This window comes from Thunnus maccoyii, chromosome 20 (assembly GCF_910596095.1).
Source record: "Thunnus maccoyii chromosome 20, fThuMac1.1, whole genome shotgun sequence".
NCBI lineage: Eukaryota > Metazoa > Chordata > Actinopteri > Scombriformes > Scombridae > Thunnus > Thunnus maccoyii.
In genome coordinates, this window is record NC_056552.1 from 22,344,402 (window position 1) to 22,367,352 (window position 22,951).

At 40.9% G+C, this 22,951-nt stretch overlaps 1 protein-coding gene across 20 annotated transcripts in view; it reads left to right on the forward strand.

Moving 5' to 3' along the window:
* cacna1g (calcium channel, voltage-dependent, T type, alpha 1G subunit) overlaps positions 1 to 22,951 on the forward strand; it is a 271,804-nt gene that overhangs the window by 186,284 nt on the left and 62,569 nt on the right. For 16 of the 20 annotated variants that reach the window (XM_042397382.1, XM_042397395.1, XM_042397384.1 and 13 more), the window contains 9 exons: positions 1,331 to 1,516; positions 4,621 to 4,735; positions 6,610 to 6,765; positions 10,202 to 10,267; positions 16,930 to 17,023; positions 18,094 to 18,275; positions 18,826 to 19,155; positions 19,999 to 20,178; positions 21,032 to 21,132. In XM_042397382.1, the coding sequence (XP_042253316.1) occupies positions 1,331 to 1,516; positions 4,621 to 4,735; positions 6,610 to 6,765; positions 10,202 to 10,267; positions 16,930 to 17,023; positions 18,094 to 18,275; positions 18,826 to 19,155; positions 19,999 to 20,178; positions 21,032 to 21,132 (1,410 nt within the window). The remainder of the gene's footprint in view (positions 1 to 1,330; positions 1,517 to 4,620; positions 4,736 to 6,609; positions 6,766 to 10,201; positions 10,268 to 16,929; positions 17,024 to 18,093; positions 18,276 to 18,825; positions 19,156 to 19,998; positions 20,179 to 21,031; positions 21,133 to 22,951) is intronic. The other 4 variants (XM_042397398.1, XM_042397402.1, XM_042397393.1 and 1 more) reach the window with 3 other exon arrangements.

Consider the following 22,951-nt stretch of genomic DNA (forward strand, 5'->3'; position numbering starts at 1 on the left):
AAAAAAACCACATAACTGGTCATTTTCACACTCCTGATCATGTATGAATTGAATGAACAATATAAAATGAGTTATGCATTGAGCCTTAGAGGTGATGGTAGGTGTATTTTCAAACTTTGGACAGAGCTAGGCTAGCTCTTTAACTCTGCCTTCAGTCTTAATGCTAAGCTAGGCTAATTGATTCCTGTCTCTAGCTCCATATTTAACGCACAGACATGAGAGTGATATCAGTTTTCTCATCTAACACCAAGAAAGTAAGCAAATAAGGCCATATTCAGACCAAATCAGGCGGTGCGGCGAAAATGCCAGTCTTCCCATTCATATGAATGGAGGTAGTGCGGCTCAGCTGCAGTCGTTTTGTCCACTGCGGCGCCGCACCGGACTGCAGCCAGAAAGTTGAGCCAGAGTCAACTTTTGGAGAAACACAACCTGACGTCACAGCGGCTGAAGGCTGCGGTGGCCGATCACACCCGCAGATCAGACTGATCAGAGTTGTAAACTCTGCCATGAGGGACCACAAAGATGTTAGGATGAGGAGAGGACATTTCTCTTTATATGATAATGTTAAAAGTAAAGTTAGACTTTGCTGTCAGCTTCTCAACTCATTTTAAAAAAGACGAGAGAGAAAGAGAGAGAGCTGAGAGCATCAGCGAGAGAGAGAGGAGAGAGAGAGCAGCTGTGGTCAAGCGAGGTAGAGAGTGAATGAAGAGAGGGAGCGCTGGCAGCGAGAAAGCCGGTGAATCAGATCAATAAAAGGTTATTTTCTGATTGTTTCACAGCGGTTACATTCTATAGCACAAATAAACACGCCCACACCCCCACACACCTCCACTTGACCCTGCGGCTGAACGCTGCACCGCCTGATTTGTTCTGAATACAGCCTAAGTGTAGTTCCTAAAGCACTCTTCCTTTAAGATGACCTTGTTAAGCAAAATCGTTGTTTTCATGAACACTTTATTCAGTTATTGGCTGAAAATGTTTACAGTATTAATCATTAATATTTGACATATCAGTAATGAATGATTTTATCATAAGTGCTAAATAATAAGGATTGGTGATTCCTGATATGTAAAGTATAACTGAGCAATATGCAACTCCCTATAACAAAGATGTAAGTGATCTTTATAATGCTTAAAAATTTTAGTATGTAATTGTGCAGCATTAAACTAACACTTAATTTATGTAGTGCTCCATGGCACCTGAACTGGATGCTGATCTTATCGTTAAAAGTGCATCTGAGAATTTTAATTACAGTTCATTAGACGTTGGATCTTACATGAGTTTAATGTACGTGTGTGTGTGCATGTGTGTGTCTCTTCTCTTTGGACAGCGTGTGGGAGATTGTGGGTCAGCAGGGTGGGGGTCTGTCAGTGCTGAGGACCTTCCGGTTGATGCGAGTGCTGAAGCTGGTCCGTTTCATGCCGGCCCTGCAGAGGCAGCTGGTGGTGCTGATGAAGACCATGGACAATGTGGCCACTTTCTGCATGCTGCTCATGCTCTTTATCTTCATCTTCAGGTAGGCAGCAGGAGAGTGAGTGACCTCACATTCTGTCTTATACTGCAAAAAAAGAAAAAAAAACTTGTATCGATCTTACAATCTCATTAAAAAAAAGTGTGAAATTCTTTAACTCATGTCTAATGCTCTAAGGCATTTTCTCAACTGTGTGATGCTGATGGAGGAACAAAATCAAAGAAGGTTGAGATAGAAGCCAGACGAGGTAAACTAAAGACAGGACAGAATGGTGTAGGTGAAACTGAAAGCAGATGTGGAATCAAAGTAAACTGGTAGATCAGTACATTGTAACGTCAACATGGGAAGCAAGGGAGAGAGAAGCAGAGATCAGTACAGACATGTGAAAGGAAGAATGAGATCATTCGACGGGATGACAAAACCAAGTAATTCCATCTTTTCTTTAGCAACGCTTTATTCTCCTTGGTTAGGCCTGTAGCTGAGCTCAACAAAACCCAGTATGTGGAGGTTCTCTGCACAAACACATATTCACTTAATCATTTAAAGAAAAAATGGAATTGTAAATTTTTGTTGAAGGCCTTTTTTTTTTTTTTTACATAAATTCAATATGCAGGGGACTAAAAACCAGATTGATATCTACATATCAAATAGCAGGTCTTCATATTGCGCAGTAGGACTGCATGTACCACAGACCACAGACTGTCTTAGTTGCATTTAAAAATTGATATTTTACTCATAATTCATAAGTAATTCGGCTGCATGTACCAATTTCATACACCTACCAGTGACAGCATTTTTAGAAAGAAATATATTATCATTATTAAATAAATCTGGCTTTTATTTATGGAAATATATAATTTTAAATGTATATTCATTACTATGAGTATAACTTTGTTCTGAAAGTCAAAGGTGCTTTGAAGTTCTGGAGGCATCTGGTGTCCAACACCTTGCTGAGACACTTAATGTTGGGTTTTGCTTTCATTTGAAACCCATCTTTACCTGATCAGCTGCTCTGAAAATATTTTTACACTCAGACAAAATTCTTAGGCTTTATGTTCAGTCATGGTTATATAATACTTTGTTGTGTTCTTGTGAGAAATTTTAGAGACTTTAATCATTCATTGTCTCTTTAATAAATAGCAGTTTGTGTTTGGGAAATGGCATATGCTTGGTGTTTGTGTGCATGTACTGTTGATTCACCCGACCATAGATGTTGTACTAAGACTGTGTGTGTGTGTGTGTGTATGTAAGGTATATATATAAGCATTTGTTGCATCATTTTAGCAGCTTGTTGGGCTGTGTGTATATGTGGACACATGCATGTGAGGGCGCACACAAACACACAGAGTTCTGAGGGATTTGTATATGCATAGATAAACAGCTCTTGATTTGAGTGAAGAGTTGCCAAGTTGACACAGCGGAGGCCTGTTCATTGATCCCTTCGCTCCAGTTGAGCTTCGGTGTCTGAATATAAGACAGACTGCAGTGCAGACTCACTGCTGCTTCATAATAATAACACCCCCGATTACATGTCTTATGTAACATGACTTTCTCTCTGTCTTTCTTTCTTGGCATAATGCTAAAGACACATAAAAAATTATAGTTAGCATGAAGCTATTTCCTTATCTTTCTTTCTCTTTTTTTATTTATTCTTCTTTCCTTTATTCCAATCCATATATTCTCTTTCCCCTCTTTATACATGTTCAACTGCAAAAACTATCCATGTTACTAAGTCTATAGTAATACGTTATACTTGGCAACATGTATATCTTGGATAGAACTAGGTTTTAAAACCTTAAAGGAAAAGCTAATCGTTCTGGGATTTATGCTTATCCTCTTTCTTTTGGAGAGTTAGATGAGATCACTTTCTCATGTACAGTATGAGCATTAAGTATGGAGCTACAGCAAGGAGGGTGATAAGAGTAGTTTATTATAAATACTGGAAGCAGAGGGAAACAGCTAGCCATGCTCTGTCTAGAGATCAAAAATTGGTTTGTTTAATCTGTACACAAACAGAAATGTAAAAACAACAATTTGTGGTTTGGGGGAAGTTTAATGCAATAACAATTTTTCGATAAAATAACATCCGGGTGCCATTACTTCCCAAAGTCTTGTCATCACATTGAGGTTGCCTGGCAACCAGCAGAGATGTTGCATAGATGTTGAAAAAACTGTTTTTCACCAAGAAATAGTTAAAGCATGTAACTCCCTCTAAAATCACTAATAATCTTTTTTTCCATTTCTGTTTGTGTGCAGATTAAACAAAGAAGATACAAGTTAATTAGTGACTTTTAGAGGTTTTGGTAGATATTTTTAACCTTAAAAAGAGAGCCAGGCTAGAGGTTTACTCTTGTTTCCAGTCTTTGTGTTAAGATAAGTTCATTTTCTCACTCTGGGAATGAGAACTATTAAATGTTGAACTATTCCTTTAGTTTCTAAACTAGTGTAAATTCATCTTAACTGGATGGAAGCTGAGTTGTGTCTTTGTTTCCAGTGCCAGTGATCTTCATTTCTTTGAGTGAGGCTTAGAAAAAAACATAAGGTGACAGGGCCATGTTTTGTGACGCTGTCCATGGTGCTGAACCTAACCTGGCATGAGCACTTCATTTCCACTCCCTTTCATGGCAACATTTCTGCAATAATGCATCGTGGGCCAACTGATTCTGAACCAATGAGTGTTTGATTACCTGACTGACAGTACTCCGTGTATGCTGTTTTTGTTATCTTTGCTAATTTTTGATCATAAAAATAGTATTCAGCTCTTACTTTTATGACTGCCTTTTGAATGACAATCCTCTGGGCAGTAATTACCATTAATGTTCAGTATATTCTGCCACTGTGGCAGTAAAGTGTATAATTTAAGGTGCAATTTGTTTTGGTTTTTGTAAATATATTTCCACATGTTCAAGTAAAACAAATCTGTATCTGTGCACAAACGATAAGGCAAAAAAAAGTGGAAACTAGTGAGTTACTTCTTTGACACAGGTATACTCAGTGTGGTACAATCAATGCTGGTTGAACAACAAAATCAATTTAAGCATGATAATATATGTGTATTTGTACAGTCTCTAACAGTTTGGTCTGATGTAAACATTTACGCATTCTTTTTCCTGTTTGTTGTTCCCTGTCCTTCCCTCCTCTTGTGTCAGTATCCTGGGGATGCATCTGTTTGGTTGTAAGTTTGGTTCAGAGAGGGATGGAGACACTCTGCCAGACAGGAAGAACTTCGACTCTCTTCTATGGGCCATTGTAACTGTCTTCCAGGTGAGAATAAACCCTATCCTCCCCTTCTCTTACACTAAATCTTCACATTCCATTGTGTTACGCCCAATTTAGCTTGTGCTTTATGCATGACTTCACTGTCTGTTGAGATCATAAATACTTAGCAGTAGGATGACCTAAAGATGTGCAAGTACATCCAGCATCACACTTGTGATGTGATCAGACTTAACCTGCTGAAGTGCCCTAAAGCAAGTAACTTAAGCTCTCCCTGCCATTGCTGCTGACTGAACCTGTCCCCAGTCACAAGCTGAAAAGACAATTTCCTCCTGAATAAATAAAATATATCAAATCAAATATTCTTCACTCTACCGTGCCCTCTCTCTCCTTTGCATGGCAATCTGCCTAGCCTTTATCTATCTGCCACATTTTTTCCACTCATCTAATTTCCATTTCCAAGTATGTTACATAGATTAAGTAGGCTTGCCTCTTGCATCATGTCATCTTAGATTAGTGAATCAACTCAAACTTAACTCAAAGATCCTCTGTGGGGTCTAACATCCATCCATTATCTCTGCATAACGCCATGTATAGTATTTATCACCCCTTAATATAGTAACCATTTATAATTCATTGAAACATCTGATGAGGGACTGTGTAATGTGTCAGCATGTCTCTCTGTACAGAAAATTGTACTGACGTGTCTGTTCTCATGATGTTACGCAAGGAGGTTTTTTTTGTTTTGTTTTGTTTTTTTTAACATGTGGAGAGATCCAAAGAATGAATCATGCTAAGCTATGATTCAGGGGACGAGTTCAGCAAACACTCAATTCTGTCTTATTTCAAAGGTTTTGTATTGATAAAGTTCCAGTAAGTAAAGACAACACGGAAATGTAAAAGTCTTCATGACTATATGATTCAGTCGACTGAATCAGTGACATTAATGTCGCTGATATCACTGATTTAGCTGATATAGTTATAAAAGCTTTTACATTTCAGTGTTGACTTTCCAAATGAAAAAAATTTCATTTTATGTTTTTGAAACAAATAAAAGAGGAGTACCACTGGAACTTTATCAATACAAAACCTCTGAAATAAGATGGAATTGAGTGTTTGCTGAACTCATTCCCTGAATCATAGCTTCGCATGATTCATTCTTTGGATCTCTCCACATGTTGGTGTGCATGGGGCTGTATAGTGACAATAATAGTGAAAATTTAAAGATTTTGGATGGTGGTATCTTTATTATAAGCCTTTCCAAAACACAAGAAGTGTATCTGCTATTAGCATGTCCAGCTAACTAACTTACATAAAGCTAGACTTACTTCAAAGTCCAAGGAGCACATCGTCAGCTAATTACTTAAGCTTGTGGGACAACAGGTAACAAATTCAAATCCCTGTTCAAGACTAGCATATCCAATGTAGTATAGTGTAGTAATTCCCCACTGTGTGGAAGCCAAGCCTCAAGCTATTGGAGTTAAGGCTAACATTAGTGGCTCTGTCCTGGTTTGTTTACACTCCAGTGACCCCAGATAATATTACCCAAGATATTGCTATGTTTGCCAAATACATTAGCTCATACTAATAATACAACAGATTAAAAATAAGTCAGCAGAAAACATCAAAAAGTCTGTTGGAAACTGTTTTCAACTAACTCATGGAGCTAATGTTAGCATAATTATCTACCTAGCTATAGCTGATAAAATCTGCCTGCGACAGTTTCATTTTAGCTGGCAAAATCAACGGTTGCTGGCTAGAAATGAGAACTTCTTTGGTCTATCTCTGTCTAACATCAAGGACCCATTATTTCAAAACTTAAGAATTTTTGAAACAAACTGTAACAATTGCCACACAATTATATGTTTTTATGTTTTTTTTTTTATGTTTTTTACCTTTTCCTCTCTTCTACTCTTCTCTAGATCCTAACCCAGGAGGACTGGAACAAGGTATTATATAATGGCATGGCCTCCACCACTCCCGTAGCAGCTCTCTACTTCATCGCGCTCATGACCTTTGGCAACTACGTCCTCTTCAACCTGCTGGTGGCCATCTTGGTCGAGGGCTTCCAGACGGAGGTATAAAGTTGCTGGTCACACACGCACAAAACTGAGTGAAGTACCATCAAGCTAAAGTTGTTGAGCTATCTTGTCTAAAATTCAGTCTTGAAATCTTCCTTTCTTAAAAGCATACTAAAGAAATTTGCCATTAGTGTGAGATTGTTTATCTTCTCTTTAACGCAGGTCAACATGTTTGAATCTTGCAGAGTGATCTGGCTTGCTTCCAGGCCTTGACACAAATAATATCTGTGGAGGGTGAAAGTGCATGGGATACTAGTATTAATAAATTCTTATCATTTTGCTCTGCTAGTTTTTTAGAAAAAATAAGGTTTTAAGACTGAAATATGAAACTAAATTACTCAATCTGAAGCACTTTTTTTGCACATTTTTGTGATGTGCAGACACACACTCTGTAGACATTAACCTATACCTTGACTTGCACTCTCCGCAGCAGGTTATGTAAGGACATGAGATCACACTAGTTGCAGCGTTTCATTTTCCTCTCCTCTTCATCTCCATCTTCCCTTTGCTGTCAGCTTCGTCTACTCCTCCCACTCTTTCCCACTATCTCAGCAGTCATCCTCATTATTGTTCTGCTTATTTGCCAATGCAGTCATGCCATAAAGTGTATCATAAGAAAACTATGTCTGCTAGACTAGACTGTGTATCAGCCCACATCTCCCACATCCCCTGCTTTGTCTTCTCCTCAGTCTCATGCTCGAATACCTTCTTCTCATGCTCCCCTAATCTTCTCCCTTCCCAGTACAACCCCTCTTGTGTCATAAAACAAAAGGATATGGTGTGTATCCACCACCACGCAATGTCTGTGATTTTTCTTAAGACAGAAAAGGGCAAGAAACAGCACAAAGTGAGTAAAGGTGGATTAATGGCTGTTATTCATTAGAGACACCTTGGAACACAGTTCTCTTGAGCATTCTTGGGTCTACTGGGAGCAAAAAAGTTGAAAGTCATTGAGTAACCTCACTTCAGTTTTCAGTTGGCCAATCTGGAGTGTACAGGGCTTTATTCAAGACAGTTAGAGTGATTGGGAGAGAAGAATAAAGGGTGAGACGAGATGGAGGGAGTAAATCACACAAGTATTCAGTCTATATCTGGCTGTCTTGTCTCCCCCCCTCTCTTTCTTTCTTTTAGGGGTGACAGCACCAATGCTTTGATCTCTGACACTCTTTGGCTCTTTTGCTGAGAGAGGAGAAATTAAAAGAGGAGTGGCAGAGAGAGTGGTTTACAATCTCCTAAAAATGGATTAATTGGAATGGGCTTCTCCAACTATTGCTTTTATCTGCTGTACAAACATAAAGTGCAGGATTATGGTAAATGGAATCACATGAAGGGTTGGGTGCATTGACCTGAGGCTGCTGAAGATGAAGTATCTGCGTTGAGGCCAAGATTAGAGTGAATGTATTCCTGTTATTATTCTGACGCAATAGTGCTCCTTAAATGTTCTTTAGGAGGCATGAATTTTTGGTACCTCTGACGATGTAATTACTGTAACTGACAGTTAACTAGTTGGCCAACATTGTTAGGTGTTGCTTATTCCATTTGTGATTTGAGCACTCCGCATATTACTCTGTAGTCCTTATGTTTCTCTGTACATTATTTCATACATTACTCCTTGATCTGTATGTTCCTCTGCATTCCGTATGTTATCTCATACAATACTTTTTACTTTATTCTGCACATTACTCCGTAGTTCGGACATTACTCCATAGTCCATAAATTACTCCATAGTCCGTATGCTACTCCATATGTTGCTCCATATGTTATGATGAGTTGTGATTCAAATGACAGGGTAGATAGGGAGCGCTGAGGTTACAGAGCTACTAATTGCTGTGTGTTTTGGCAGTCTTGTCATTTCCCCATCACCCGTGAAAGAGAAACAACTAATGTTAGCTAGACTTTCTTCTCTCACAGTAATAAATCGGTAACACTAATATGTAGTCACAGTAGGCAGCTCCTTTCAGTGAATAAGCTCTAAAACCAACTGTATGCTACCTTATTGGAAAAAGGGGAGAATATGCCATGTATCATTGTTAGTAGGATATACCACATAGCATGCTGCAGTCAGTAGTACATCACAGAAGCTAACACCGCATCTCCTAGCAATGCCAACCCTACACATGTAAGTTAATTGCTGCCATGGGAAACACCCACCCAATGACTTGAAGCTTGAACACTATTTCTACTAATATATCAAAAATTGGACGTAAATGAATGTTTATAGTGTCTCATCTTTGTTAAAGTTTGACTTCTGTTGAGAGCTAGGGGAGGAATGAGAGAGAAGTCTTCAAAAACATAACAGACTCTCAAACACACACACATAACCAAATGTAGAAAGCCCTATGGACTATTAGCTGGTGTTCTGTTCTTCCCCTCTGCTCTTCTGTATCATTACAGAGCTGTCGGCTTAATTCTCCCTCTCCTTTTTCAACTTTACATCCCTTTCTGCACACACTAAGTTTATTTTTAGTCGGCCAAACTTTCCCTGCGTCAGGGTTGCTAGGTAACGGGTGCTTGAATGACGTGAGCCAAGCCAGGAGAGATGTACGGCTCTGGAGCCAAGACACACACACACACACACACATAGTCACGCACACAAAGTGCATTACTTTTAATGTCCATATTGCTTTGGGTATAAAGGCAGAAGGGAAATAATCTTATTCAGGTGGTTTTGGTTTTTTTTGGTTCTCTTTGCTCGCTTTTATTTTCTTGATTTAACTCCTCCATCCTCTTCTTCCCCTCCTTTCCATGCCCATACTCTACTTCTTCTCGTTCTCCGTTATCCATCTCTTTCTCTTATGTCTCTCTGTCGGGTTGTGACAGTGTGTGCATGTGACAGAATCCAATACCCACTGCAGAGAGTGCAACCAGACCGATCCAATTCTTTATAGAGACCTATTAACAGAAGAGACACAAAGTTCTTCTTCTTTTTTATCACCTCTGACTATGACAACAAACGTACATTTCAGCCATGCAAACACAATTCACACAGAAGCAAACATATACACTGTATGTGTCAGATGCAGAGGAATGCTTCCGTGCCGAGCACAAAATGTCCTGAAGAATGCATATCTGTACTGCACTGTCATTAAACTTATGTGTATGTCAAGATCATTTCCATTACTGCTTTCTGAGAGAATGTCAATGGACCATATGGAGGGTAAAACATGGCTGTGCTCTTCACTTCTACTTTCTGGACTTTTCTGGCCTTTCATGCTTTCACCTAATTCAAGTTGCTGAAGTGCACAGCTCATATGGCACACTGTGCAATGCTCTGTTGCATGGTGAAGTCGAAAAGTTACAACAGGCTGAATCTCCTTTAACTTTCTTCTTCTGCTCTTGTCTACTGCTGTGGGTCCACGTCTCACCTCTGTGCCTCTTTTCCTGTGTGTGCCTCCCTCTCCTGTCCGGCTGCACCGATCACTTCCACTAATAGGAAGTGTCCAAGCGGGAGGACTTGCATGCCCAGCTGAGCCTAATTCAGCTGCCTGTAGACTCAGGGGTATGTACAGCACTGCAGCTCTGCTGTCCCTCCCTCCATTTAATTGACTAACTGCCCTCCCCCATCCTCCCCTCTGCCCTCCCTCTCCAATCGTTCTCCTCATCCTTCCCTATAGAGGCTTTGCATTTATGTTACAGATTTCTCAACAGCCACAATTTGGAGGTCCATTTAAAAAAAATCTTCTCATTATTGGTTGACTATACAGTAACAGAAAGTTGACTGGCCAGCTTGATAATCCATCACATACACTAATGTAGATAATAATGTCCGAATCCAAACTAATGCCAGCTACTAGTGCCTTAAAGGGTCAATTCACCCAAAGTACAAGAAGGACCTGTTTTCTAACTTGTCCTTAGTGGAGCCAGTGCAGAGAGTTTCAGTTTTATTTGCAGAGGTTTTAGATATTTGCCGCTGAGACTTCTGTCACCAACTTAATGGAGCAGTGAACAATGGAGCAGTGAAGAAGGAGGGGCTATTTCAGGAATACAAAAGTCCAGAAGTAGAAATACAGTTCATTTTCTGCAATGAAAGCCATTGAAGTGCTTCCAAGCCTTAGATAGGCATGAAAACCTCTTGGTTGAATCATCAGTACAAAACATCAGTAACTGAGGTAGAGAGAGAAGTCATGGTGAGAGACATTGAATCACAAAAACTAAAATTCTGTTTGGTGCATCGCTCATGGCAACCAGAAGCTTAAGATTGCACAAAGCTGACAATGCATTGAGTAGTTTGAATCAACCCTTTTTGGATTCTGAGTCAACTTCGGATAAATTTGGCATCCTTGATGTGGTGTTTTGTTCACAACAACAATAGCTGCTTCTTTTCCATGACAATGTCTTAACTGACAGAAAAAAACATGATTTTCCACAAAGTTGAAATCATTAAAATTGATGACCGTAACTCATCATAAATCTTGGAGACCCTCGTATTAAGGATACCATTGAAACCATTGGTTTAAAAAATAGTGAGAACTATCCACAGCAAGGTCTGTGAATTGCAGGATATCACCTTGCTATTTATATTTCAAAAGCCATTTTTCAGTGCTTTTTGCACTGTAAATTAAGTTCCACTGTATTGGATGGGCAGCAGAAGTCTCAGCAGTGGGAATCTCAAAACCTCTGTTGAACAATCTGCATGGCTCAATACCAGAAATGTTTAATAGAAAAATATATTTGTTTTTTTTGTTTGTTTTTTGTAATTTCAGTGAACTGACCTTCAAAATGAGTATTGTGCAAATCAAATGTGTTAACAAGACTGGTGTGCTACTGGTTGTTTCACTATGAAACAGCCAGTCTCCATCCAAACAGCATAGGTTTCACAAATGCTGAATGGCAGTTTGTCAACTATGTTTCCAAAAACAGAGGACCTCCAATATGGCTGCCAGAGGATGAGTCACATCACCTGAAAGTGCACTAACCCTGCTTCTTGCATGATGCCTGTGCTGCTGAGACTAAAAAGGGCAATAACTTTTTCAGAAGGTGTTTTAGAGTGACAACAAAGTTTTTAAACACTTGCATCACTTTGCCGTGTGTGTGTTTTCTTTCTTTTTTTAGTCCTCTTTAAAAGCAGACTCCACATCAAACCTCAGATTGAATGCTCACCTCCCACTAGCCCTCCACCCCTCTCTTTGTCTTTCTAGCCTCGGGTTAAGAACGCTGCACAGGCGCTGCCAAAAATCTCCCTCTCTCAGTCTATGTTTTATCTGGCTGGAGGATAGAGAAAGAGTGAAGGGGAGAGGGGTATGAGGGGGTTGTAGTGCCGGTTTTTTGGGAGGCCCCGGCACAGCCAGATAAATCCAGGAGGACTAGAAGATGGGAGCTAAGAAAGAGAGCGGGGGAGATCAACTCTGTTTGCATGACTCAGGCTCTTAAGGCGAGGCCAATACACTCTGTAAAATGAGGCCTCTGAAAAACATATGGTAGTAAGTCTTGTCCTCTTGTCCTCTAATTTTACACTGCTGAATGCCATCCAGAACTGATTCAGGACTTTTCCAGAGGGTAAATGTTCCAAATTGTTCTGAGCTTCTTTTTTTTTTTATCAGGTTGAAATATAGTGGCCTGCTGGGGGCCCAAGCTTGAAATGGGGATTGTGAGTGGAGTCTGCCAGCTGCTCTAATGGTTAAACCTGTCATTACATTGTTATTCTCCTAATATTGTCTCTTATAATTGTCTGCACACTGTAATTTGTATATACTGTATTATATACTAGCCATATATGAAGGCCCAACGTTACCAGTATTAAAATGAAATTCTTCAATTAAATTGAAATTTAATTAAAAATCCACTTCCTTTTTAAAATGTCCATTTTTAGCTATATTAGTGGTGTGGCTCTAGGAATGGCAATGTTGGTCTGTTGGTCATTCTAACACTTTGGTCCAGACTGAAGTATCTCACCAACTCTTCATGAAAGTTTGTACAGATATTCATGTGTCCCAGATGGTTTTTCCCAATGACTTTGACATTTTGAAGTATCATTTGTAAAAGTGTAGATTCATGGCAGTGGCTTAGATTCATTCATAGCAGTGTTATATTTTATCTGTCAATGGAATTTTCATTTTTGCAGTAATGATTTATTTTGGAACTAAAAAACTGAATTTGAATTGAAATTGTGTCATGTGCATACAGGTGGATTGCAATTTGATGAAAACATTTCATTTAAATATTGGCATCCCTGGGCTTCCATAGATACCGATGTATATTGTTGTGGATGTCGTTAATGCCTTGGTGTTAGGTTAGAGGTCTGCTGCTACAACACAGGTATCCAATCCAATTCTGGGTTGATGAGTCTCAAATTCAACTGTGGTAGGAAACAATTTTGGTGGACACACAAGCACACACAATTACCCCACTTCCTCTTATCAACATCCACCCTCTGTCTCCCATTTACACCCTTTTTGAAGCAATGTAATTGAGATCCCCCTGTGAGCTGCCGGTGTCTATTATTGTCTGGCTATCAGCAGCAGGCCTGGTCTGGCCCATCTCCTGCTCTCGCCACCATGCCCAAATTGGGGTGGCAGAGTGTAAACAAGCTATCCAAACAACCCGGCTATTTTAGGACCAGGGATTTCCCTCGAGTCCAGCGCCCCTCTTGTTCCAAAGCTATCGTCTCCACCTTCCCTTTCTCTTATGAAGGCTTCACCGTCTAAATGACTTGGTGAGAATCCTTCCTTCTCCTTCCCAAAGTTGGTTGAATTCTCCTCAAACAGTATACTCAACACCAACATACAAATCTGCAGAAATATAATCCAGTTCACGTTTCTCCCCTCCCCTGGTAAGTATTTAACCAGTCACAGTTCTGTGGAGGCAAAGAGAGAAGTGTTGATTACTCATCCTACCAGTCTTATTTAATTCCATCTACTCCCAATATGCCCTAATCTGGAAATGAGAAAACTTAAAATGCATTTTTTGGTTTGACTGTAGCAGTGAAAACTTTAGATTATCCCTAACTGGGGAGGTTTGTTTCCGACTTTGGAATTACAAATGAATTCCTGCCTGCAAAAAGGTTGTATGTTCTGTAGATGGAAAGAATAAAAAACACAAACGGATGACATAAAGATTCAGGAAGACAAAACTAAATATGAGAGAAAGCAAAAGAGCGGCAAATGTGAGAGAGCAGGAAATTTGGAAGATCAAAATCAGATTGAGCTGGATAAATCTCTCTCGCAGTCTGATGCAGTTTCACTGACTTCATTTAACTCATCTCAGCAGACATGTGTGTGGGTCACTAAATTGCAGTGCCCCCCTGACAATCTGAGGATTAGGGCAGATCAGATCTTCAGATCAGTTTCATCTTTTTGACTAGATGGGTCAGAGTCTTACATTTGTAACTACTGTTTGTATTGACCGTAACAAAAATGTATAGTATTGCTGTTCACAGGTGAGGCCAGACTGTAGTAGACTAGAGTCAAGTACATTATACTGACTACCAATGCAGTGACAGGTTGTTATAATAGTTTAATAATAGTGTTTTCTTTTTTATTATGTAGCCTATATATTCTTGACATACACATTCATCCAAATCCACACCACAGGAAAACAACCCTTACTTTGCCCTTTGTATCACTGGGCATGCTTAACAGGCCTTAGCATGGAGCATACTCAGCAACCAATCTTCAAAGGACACATCGATGATGATAATGATGTCTATGTTTCCATCTTTTGAAAACCTGAAACCAAACCATCAATCTTTGAAAACCTGAAACTATTCCTTTAAGCCAGCTGTTTCATCTGTGTGCCTCAGAAAGGAGAGCTGAGGGCCAGGTTGTCCCGTCATTCTTCACCTGGTCCTGTCAGGTCTACCCCTTATGCTTATACCACAAGGCCCTCAAAACAAAGCCTCTGGCCTAGCTTTGATTTCTCTGTGAGTACACACATAAACACTCCGTTACACTGACCTTAACACTGACCAGAGGCTACTGCATATACAAGCTCCTAACGGACCACCGCTCAGCAGGAACCAAAACCAAGACCATAAAGACTAACTGCTCTCCTCTCTTTCCCCGTACCTGAAAAAGAGAGAGAGAGAGGAGATAAGGTTGAGCACCCACAATGCTTAGTGCTGATGCTCCACTGGGTTTGTCTTATCACAGCTGTCGTGTCTGATTGATTGTGTGTGGGTTTGATGAGCCCTGTGGGAGAGGGGCTCTTGCCGTGGTTAAAAGTTTTTTTTTTTTTAAATTTACTGTGCGTCTCGTGATAAATTGTTGTGTGTGTGGGATGTGTGTTTGGTTAGCAGAATGTGTGTGTGTTGTTAAATATTATACCTATTATAATTATATTTATGCAAAAAAATTTAAAGCATCACTAAAGGAAAGTTAGCCCAAATTTTCCTTATACAGAAACATTACTACTATTACTACTACTACAGGTGCGATGTGTCTAAACAGGTGTAATGTGCTAAAAGCCTGGTAGCTGAGTTCTGTACAGTCTGTAGCCAATAGCTTTTTGCTCCAGACAAGTAGAAAGGCTGTTGCAATAATTGAGGACAGGGGCCTAACAGGGGTGTGCAACTGCAGATGCTATATCTACAAATGATGTGTCCCAGAGGAAGCATATATAAGAAAAAATAAAATTGGTCCCAAAATTGAGCCTTGAGGCACACCATACTTTACATGAGAAAGTGAAGAGACATAGTTGTTAAAACTTAAATACTACCACTATACAGTTCTGTACTACAGACAGACTAAATTTAAAAGTCAATAATCAAATTGTTTGTTGCAGTTATGATAGGTAAATGAAATGCAAAGAGAAAGGGGTGACAGACTGTTGACAAATTTTCAGAAAATGCATTTCATTTCATCTTTCCAACCCCATTATTTGAAGTAGTAGTAAGATCAAGCCGCTGTGATAAATAACTAGATGCAGGAATGAGTGATGAGCCTTGCAACCACAGAGCGCCTCCAAGTAGCTCTTGAGTTGATTGGCCTGCTAGTTCATTAGCATCCACTCTCCTTACCTAATTTTCTCACACTCCACAGGTCTGGGGAAATCAGTCTGGGGCACAAAAATAGTGGCTTTTACTGCAAGATTAAATGCAAATGGCTGTCTCAAAGATAGCCATACCCAACATGCCTGCAGTAAACAAACACAATATGCAGTACATCCACATCCACTTTGTCTTTCTCTTACACTCATGACAAGTATCGAGAAAGTAATTTGTTAGTTTAAGAGGAGGTGCATGGTGATTAGGTCCCGAGGCTTTTCTGCACACAGTTTATTCACTTTGCTACCGTAGAGGTCTGGCTCACGGGGTCGACATCCTATTAATCCAACATCCACCTGGCACCCTCTCACATATTAATGTCTGAGTCTGGAGGCTCTGGTATAGCAAACAAATATAAGCAGGAACTCTAAGATTCACTGCATTAGGTGTATATGTAGAAGGTGGCATGAATCAAAAGGCTAGAAGAGAGTAATTAAGAGAAGAATGGAGCTTGAGAGAATTCTGTGGAAGACCATGAGGAGGAATATAAAGATATATAAGTGGGGGATAGTGGGAGAGACTCATCATGACATCACTGTCTGGAATAATGATAGAGAATAAAACAAGGCATAAGCAGTTCTGCTGCTCTAACAAAAGTCATGCTGGGTTGCTGATTTACAGATTGCCTTTACACCACTGTGAAGTTGTGTGTGTGTGTGTGTGTGTGTGTAAGTGTGAAAATTGTAGATGTAGCAGCCAACCACACTGAAGCTCTTTGGCAGCAGAGAATTGCCATGTGGCCTAAGTGTTTCAGTAGAACAATCACAATTCAATCTACCAATTAAATTCCCTCTAAAAAAAAAGTGCTTCCATGTATATTTCTGCTCGTGTTTCAGTGTGGTTTTTCTGTGAAACGCCTCACTGTGTTTGCATGACAACACTTTATGTTATTGATCAACAGGCTTTCTCTCCCTCTCTCTGTACACTTTGACCTGTGAACTCTGGGATCAGGGAGACCGCACCCTCACCCGCCTGCTTACAGAATGAGGTTGCCTCTAGTGACTGATCCGAGGTCAGATCTGAACTGTGATTGATGTGATACTTGGACTGAGATACAGCTGAGCAGGGATCTGTGTTTAGAGGCAACTTCAACCCACCTGCTTTTTGTTAACTCTCCTTAGACAGACATTTTCACAGGTGCTCTCTTGTAACAGTTTTTCTTTGTGTGTTTGTGTGTCAAGGGTGACGCTTCTAAATCAGGTTCAGAGATTGATTCCTTTGCACGCAGTATGGAGGATGTTAACGGCAGCAAGAAGGATTTGTCAGCCTCTGCAGGTGAGGCATACACTAAACGTGTATACAGACAGCTCATTTCGAATGGTTGTTCTATGATTTTTCAAAGCTCCTATTACAAAACTTGTACCATCTGTGTTTGCACAGTTAACTGCTGACATTTTCCCTCCCTAATCTTTGCTAGATCCTGGCAGATTACATGCTGTGTTGTGTTTCTTAAAAACAAGATTTGTTAAAGTTTGTGATACAGCAGCGAGTTAGGCCGAAGGCATTTAAAGTATACCCTGTGCAAACATTCCCCCACCTGTTCAGTGTCTGTGGCCCCCTGTTCTCAGTCTTTTCCCTGTTGGCTTCAGACCACACTCGGTGGGCACGTGCCTGGCTGTCTCCCTGCACAGCATCAAACCAGTACAGCAGCCTCATCCATAATTCCTCATATGCCAGCTCCCATCCCCTCTAATTACTGTTCTTGCAGACTGAAAAGCCCAATGGAAACACTACTGAATGGAGTACATCTCCCAGACGTACAGTATCATCTCCCCTTCAGCCCTTTCAGATGTTCTCTATAAAACTGCTTACATAGCTGGAAGAGCCAAATATACATCTTGTACAGTATGCCTCGGATAAAGGTTTGAATATGGAGGAATTAGCGTTATTAAAGTTGCATTCCCCTCCACATGAACACGTATTTGCGATGCTCCAAACATAATATTCTCTCCCACGCATCCCATAAGATTGATGTCCTGCTGAAATATTCATGTTGCTCAATGACAGTATGAAGCATCCATTTTAAAGTATGCTTTGTTGCGTTCCTGAGGGTGTACCCCGGTGGCACTCCCCCCCCCCATACGCCACCTCTACCTGCTCTTCCTCCTGTTTTTATTCAATTTAGCACTTTCATTCTCCTTTATGATGCTTTTTTTAAACTGTTTTTTGATTTTTTGTTGCATATCTTCTGTCCCTCACCATTGCCCTCTCTCTCTCACTCTCTCTCTCTCACTCCTCTCATTAGATTTCTCCTCTATCTTTACATTAAACCCTGGTCATCTTTATTACTCTCTTTAACCCAATGCACAAAATTTTACTCACACCATCCCTTTTTCCTTTGCTAGTAGTACCTGTAAATGGTCACGTGGACCTGAAGACCAGCCTGACTCCTCCTCTAATTACCCACACGGCAGCCACCCCTATGCCCGTACCTAAGTTGCCTGTTGGAGGTGACCCCATCCTGGGCTATGAGTCCCGTCGAGGCAGCAACGTCTCCATAGACCCAGCTTCCTATGACAAGTCACCGGTTAGTGTATTCATTATTATTCACACATACACCAAGAATATGTGGCACTTCTCTAGTGTAATAACCCTGTTCCAGCATGCCAACATTAATACATGTGTGGATAAGTGTCAGGAATTACCCCCAACACGCACCGCCACCTCCGTGTCTCTCTGGATTCATTGTATGTGTCCCGCTGATGTGAGGTCATAATGATTGATGATGATTAATGTGGCATGTCGGTCCAACTCTCAGCCGGGCCTACACTCTACTTACCACTGCCACTGTCACTGCCAGACTTTGACAAACTGATGATCAGGATAAAGACCTGAGAAAATAAGCCCAGATCTCTACATCTGCTCCTGTCTGTTTGTCAGCAACGTATCTCAGTTCAATTACACTCACGTCAAACCGAGTCAATCTAATTCAGCCTGGTTTATTTGCATGAAAGAACAGCATTACTAGAGTGCTACAATACGAGAGCAACACTTTCATGTGTAGTGCCTCTTGTAATTCTTTTTCTCTCTCTTGGTCTCTATCACTCTGTCCTCCTCTTGCCATCTTCCTGCTCCAGACCAGTGCCCGGAGCCCTTCGCCCTACGCCCCTTGGAGCTCCGGCAGCGGCAGGACCAGCCGCCGGTCCAGCTGGAACAGCCTGGGTCGTGCCCCGTCGCTCAAACGTCAGAAGCGACAATCTGGGGAACGACGCTCGCTCCTCTCAGGGGAGGGAGGCTCCAGCTCAGAAGATGGGGAGGGCGGAGGAGAAGGGTTGATGGAGGAGGATGACGCCTCCCTGGCCAGGACAGACTCCATGTCCCAGTCACAGAGGGGGCCCCGACACCGGAGGATGGAGTCAGTAGAGACTCGGAGCTCTATGGATTTGCCCCCTGATGCTCTGCTGCAGGTAGACGCTTTGTGCTGTCCATCAGCATCTACCTCTGAGTAATCATATTGTTGAGAATATGAAACTTGTGGTAAATAACAGTGGGAGTAGAAACAGTGTGGATCAACACCAAAAGCTCCACTATTCACTAGACTGTAGTATTTTTTAGTATACATCTTAAAATCCTACGGTCAGATTTTTATGGCATTATTTCTTTTATGCACTTACAGCATTGTTATTCCTAAAAATGGCTCTAAACAAATGGTACCACAATCACCTCAATAATGAACAGTATGGGAACAAGCAAATTCTAACTTCTTTTACTCATGCACACATTGCAAAACATTAAACAAATAAGGGTCGCTAGATAAAATGGTCTGGTGATCCTTATGCAGAACACAAATAGGCCAACCATTATGCCAGCTGGCAGGCAATTTGATGGAAGCTTTATGGATTTCTTAACTTGTGCCATAGAGAGCCAGGTGTATGCAGGTTTCCTTTTCAGTCACAGATTACAGCAGATGTATTACTGAATAAGTCTTCCTCTCTTGCTGAAGGAATGTTAATCACTGAACTCACCTGCTGTTATCTTTGGCTGGAATGGAAACCTGGTTTTACTTAGCTCTCGGGGACACCTAAAGGTCAGGATCTGCTTTACATGGAGGGGCATTGTTATGGCACAGCACAACACTTCCAACATATTGTCTTTGGAAAGCCAAAGAAAAACAAGCAAAAAGAGCAACACCAGGGAGGGGGAAGACACAGTCATTCAGGAAACAACTGTGTTCACTTCCATATCTGGTATGAAACAGAGACAAGTGTAACTGCATCCTGTCCTTAATGCCTGTCCTTTCCCCTATGTAGGTGCCCTACCTGTACCGCTCAGCCAGTATGCACAGCTCCAGACCACCCTCTCTAAGCCACTTACGGCCCCCAGAGCACAGCGACTGCAATGGGAAGGGCTCTCCATCAGTCCTGGGCCCCACACACGTTTCTCTGGAGGACAACACTGAAGACGAAAATGCAGAGGAGGAGGCCAATTTGGTCAGTCTGTGTGCATGTGTACACATGTGTACATGTGGGCTTCTTCTTTTACTTCTTTAGTACCTTTATAGACATGTAAGACAAAAAAGATCCTCAATTTTAAGTACATTTTGCTAAATAAAGGCTTCAGGCTTGGGTTTAGGATTAAGTTCAAGTTACAGTAATGGGTTAGGTTAATGATGTAGAAATGACAGGTCACTGAAACTGAGGTGCTTTAATAGACAGGTAAGCACAAATAAATTCAGAAACAAGTTTAAATGAAGGCAGCATAGATTTCTGCAAGTTAGCTAGATACATCAAAAGATCATCTGCAAATAAAGCAACATATTTATGTGTCCCTTGATTAACACCTGAAACATTTGGATCTTGTATAATTCTTTCTGCGAGTGCTTTCATTACTAACCCAAGATGAGTGGGCGAAGAGAATAGCCCTGTCTTATACCTCTCTCCAAATAAAATTCCCAATTTAAATTAATAATTATAAAAGTTTAGCTGCAGGGCAGTTCTACAGTAATTTTTTTATCTTGGCTGGAAAGATGTTAAAAAATCCAGCTGAGGTTAAAAAATACACATTATCATTCAGGATGGTCAAATGCTTTTTTCAGCAACCATTGCCATCACTAATTAATCCGTATTATGCTGTTTTGCATGTTGAATTGCTAAAGCATGTCTTTTTATTTGTTTATAAGAATATATTTTTAATTAAACTTTTCACGTTTCATGTTTAGTAATTAAAAAGGGCTGTATGAACAAACAAATTTGTGGTGCATGATTTGTGGTTCATAGTGTGCAACAGGAAGTTGATGTGTACATATGAATAATGAATGCTCTGTGTATACACCTCTCCCTGCAGAGTCGTTTTGCCAGACTGTTCCGCTGGCTAGAGAAGAAACAGCCAGAGTGGTGTCGACAGAGAGACACCTGGTCACTCTACCTCTTCCCTCCAGAGTCGAGGTAGTATTCATACCTCCCCTCATCTCCATACCTATACCTCTCTGCCATGTTCTCAGTTTTACAGGTTCTTTTTCTATAATTTGGGCATTTTTACATATTCATGGAAGTTCAGGGTACATAGTGCTCTGAAGGTTTGTTGTTTCCAAAGAGGAAACGAGTTATTTGTTTCCTCCTGTGGCTGTTTAGTCAAATAAACTGTATTTCAACATGAGCAGTTTTTAAATTATAGTTTCCTGTATCAGTGTGCAGGCAAAGGCTGAGCCTCTACAAGAAGAAGATTCTTAACATTGCATTTGACTGACATCCCATAATGCTGACTGTAATGGCAAAGTGTTTCTTGAATGCAATGTGAGCGCCACAGCGTTTTTTTTTTCTTTCCTTCCTGTATCAACTCCTATTCCCTCCCACATTCTCACTTCAGAAGTCTCTTTTATCTGCACATTTCTGTCATGTCAGGGGTGATAAAGGCCAATTCATGCTTTCCATGTTCCACGTGGAGCTGTGGACAAGCCATGGACTTGTCCGCAGACACACACGCAGTTCCATTCATACTACAGTCGGGGGTCAGCAGACACAGGCGTGTGCACACTAGTAAACAGTGTTTTTCTGATCAGCCTTTAAACGCAATAATCTGTTGCTCAAACCAGACTTGCTGGATCCTGTTTCATTGTCTCATTGGCACTTTAAACATGCCCACACCAAGCCCCTTGTACTTTACACAGGGCTGTTTTCAGTCTGAATGCAGCTGAGGAGTTCCTGTATGTGACTGAATAACGAGAAAAAGTGGAAAAAAGAAAAGCATCAAGCGATTTAACAGAATAGGAATACAGTGCATACATACAGGCATTCCTGTTTGCTTTTCTAGCACATGCGCAGTTGACACATATAGTTCGCGCAGTCACAAATTTTGGGCTGTGCGCAGACGTCCATAGAGGGACGCAGACCCTGGCGGACATTGGTGGATGACGAAATTTGGGTCATGCAGAGCAACGCAGCGCAACACTGCCACGTAGACCCTCGCAGGCACATGGACGTGGAAAGCATGAATTGGCATTAAGCAGGAGCAAACGAAGGAAGGGAGTTTCTCCTACTGAGTGCTGCATGTTATCTCAGCCACATGTTGAATCCATCGCCTCCCTCCCTCCTTCGCCCTCTCTTCCTTCACTCCTCCTCCCCTTCTGGGGCTTTGATCTGTGTGTCACTGCTGTCTGTTTGGAGGATGTGGCTTTGAAGGCAACACCAAGCAACACGCTGGCCCCAGCCTGCCACCACAGCACCACAACATGCTAATTAAACATCAAACAACCAACCCCCAATTCACCCAATGGGAGCTTAATGTTAGCCATCACCAGTTTAATGTCATGTCCATTCAAGATATTCAAAATGAAATGATTCTCAGATACATTATAGAATAATCTTCATCTTCAGACCTATTTTTACAAATAAGTTGACATCACCAGAGAAGATATCACAGAATGAACTCAAACTACAGTTCATTTTTGCTAAGAAATCATCATTTTGACAGTGTGGTCATTTGCCATCACCACAACTGGTCCCATGAAAGACAGCTAACACTAGCTAGCCCACAGTTCATTTTCGTAATGTGAGATGAACAAAGCACTGACTTTGTGAGAGCTGACTATGACTTAGCAGGTGTTAAAATAACATGTGCAAAAAGTAAACATTAGAATGAGGAAGCTAGTCAGCTTAGTTTGCTGAGTGAACGCCAGTTAGCCAAGCTTGCGAGCTTCCACTTTCCAAGTCAACTACTGCCATGGAAACGCCCACTCAGAGGCCAGAAGCGTAAACGTGGTTTCTA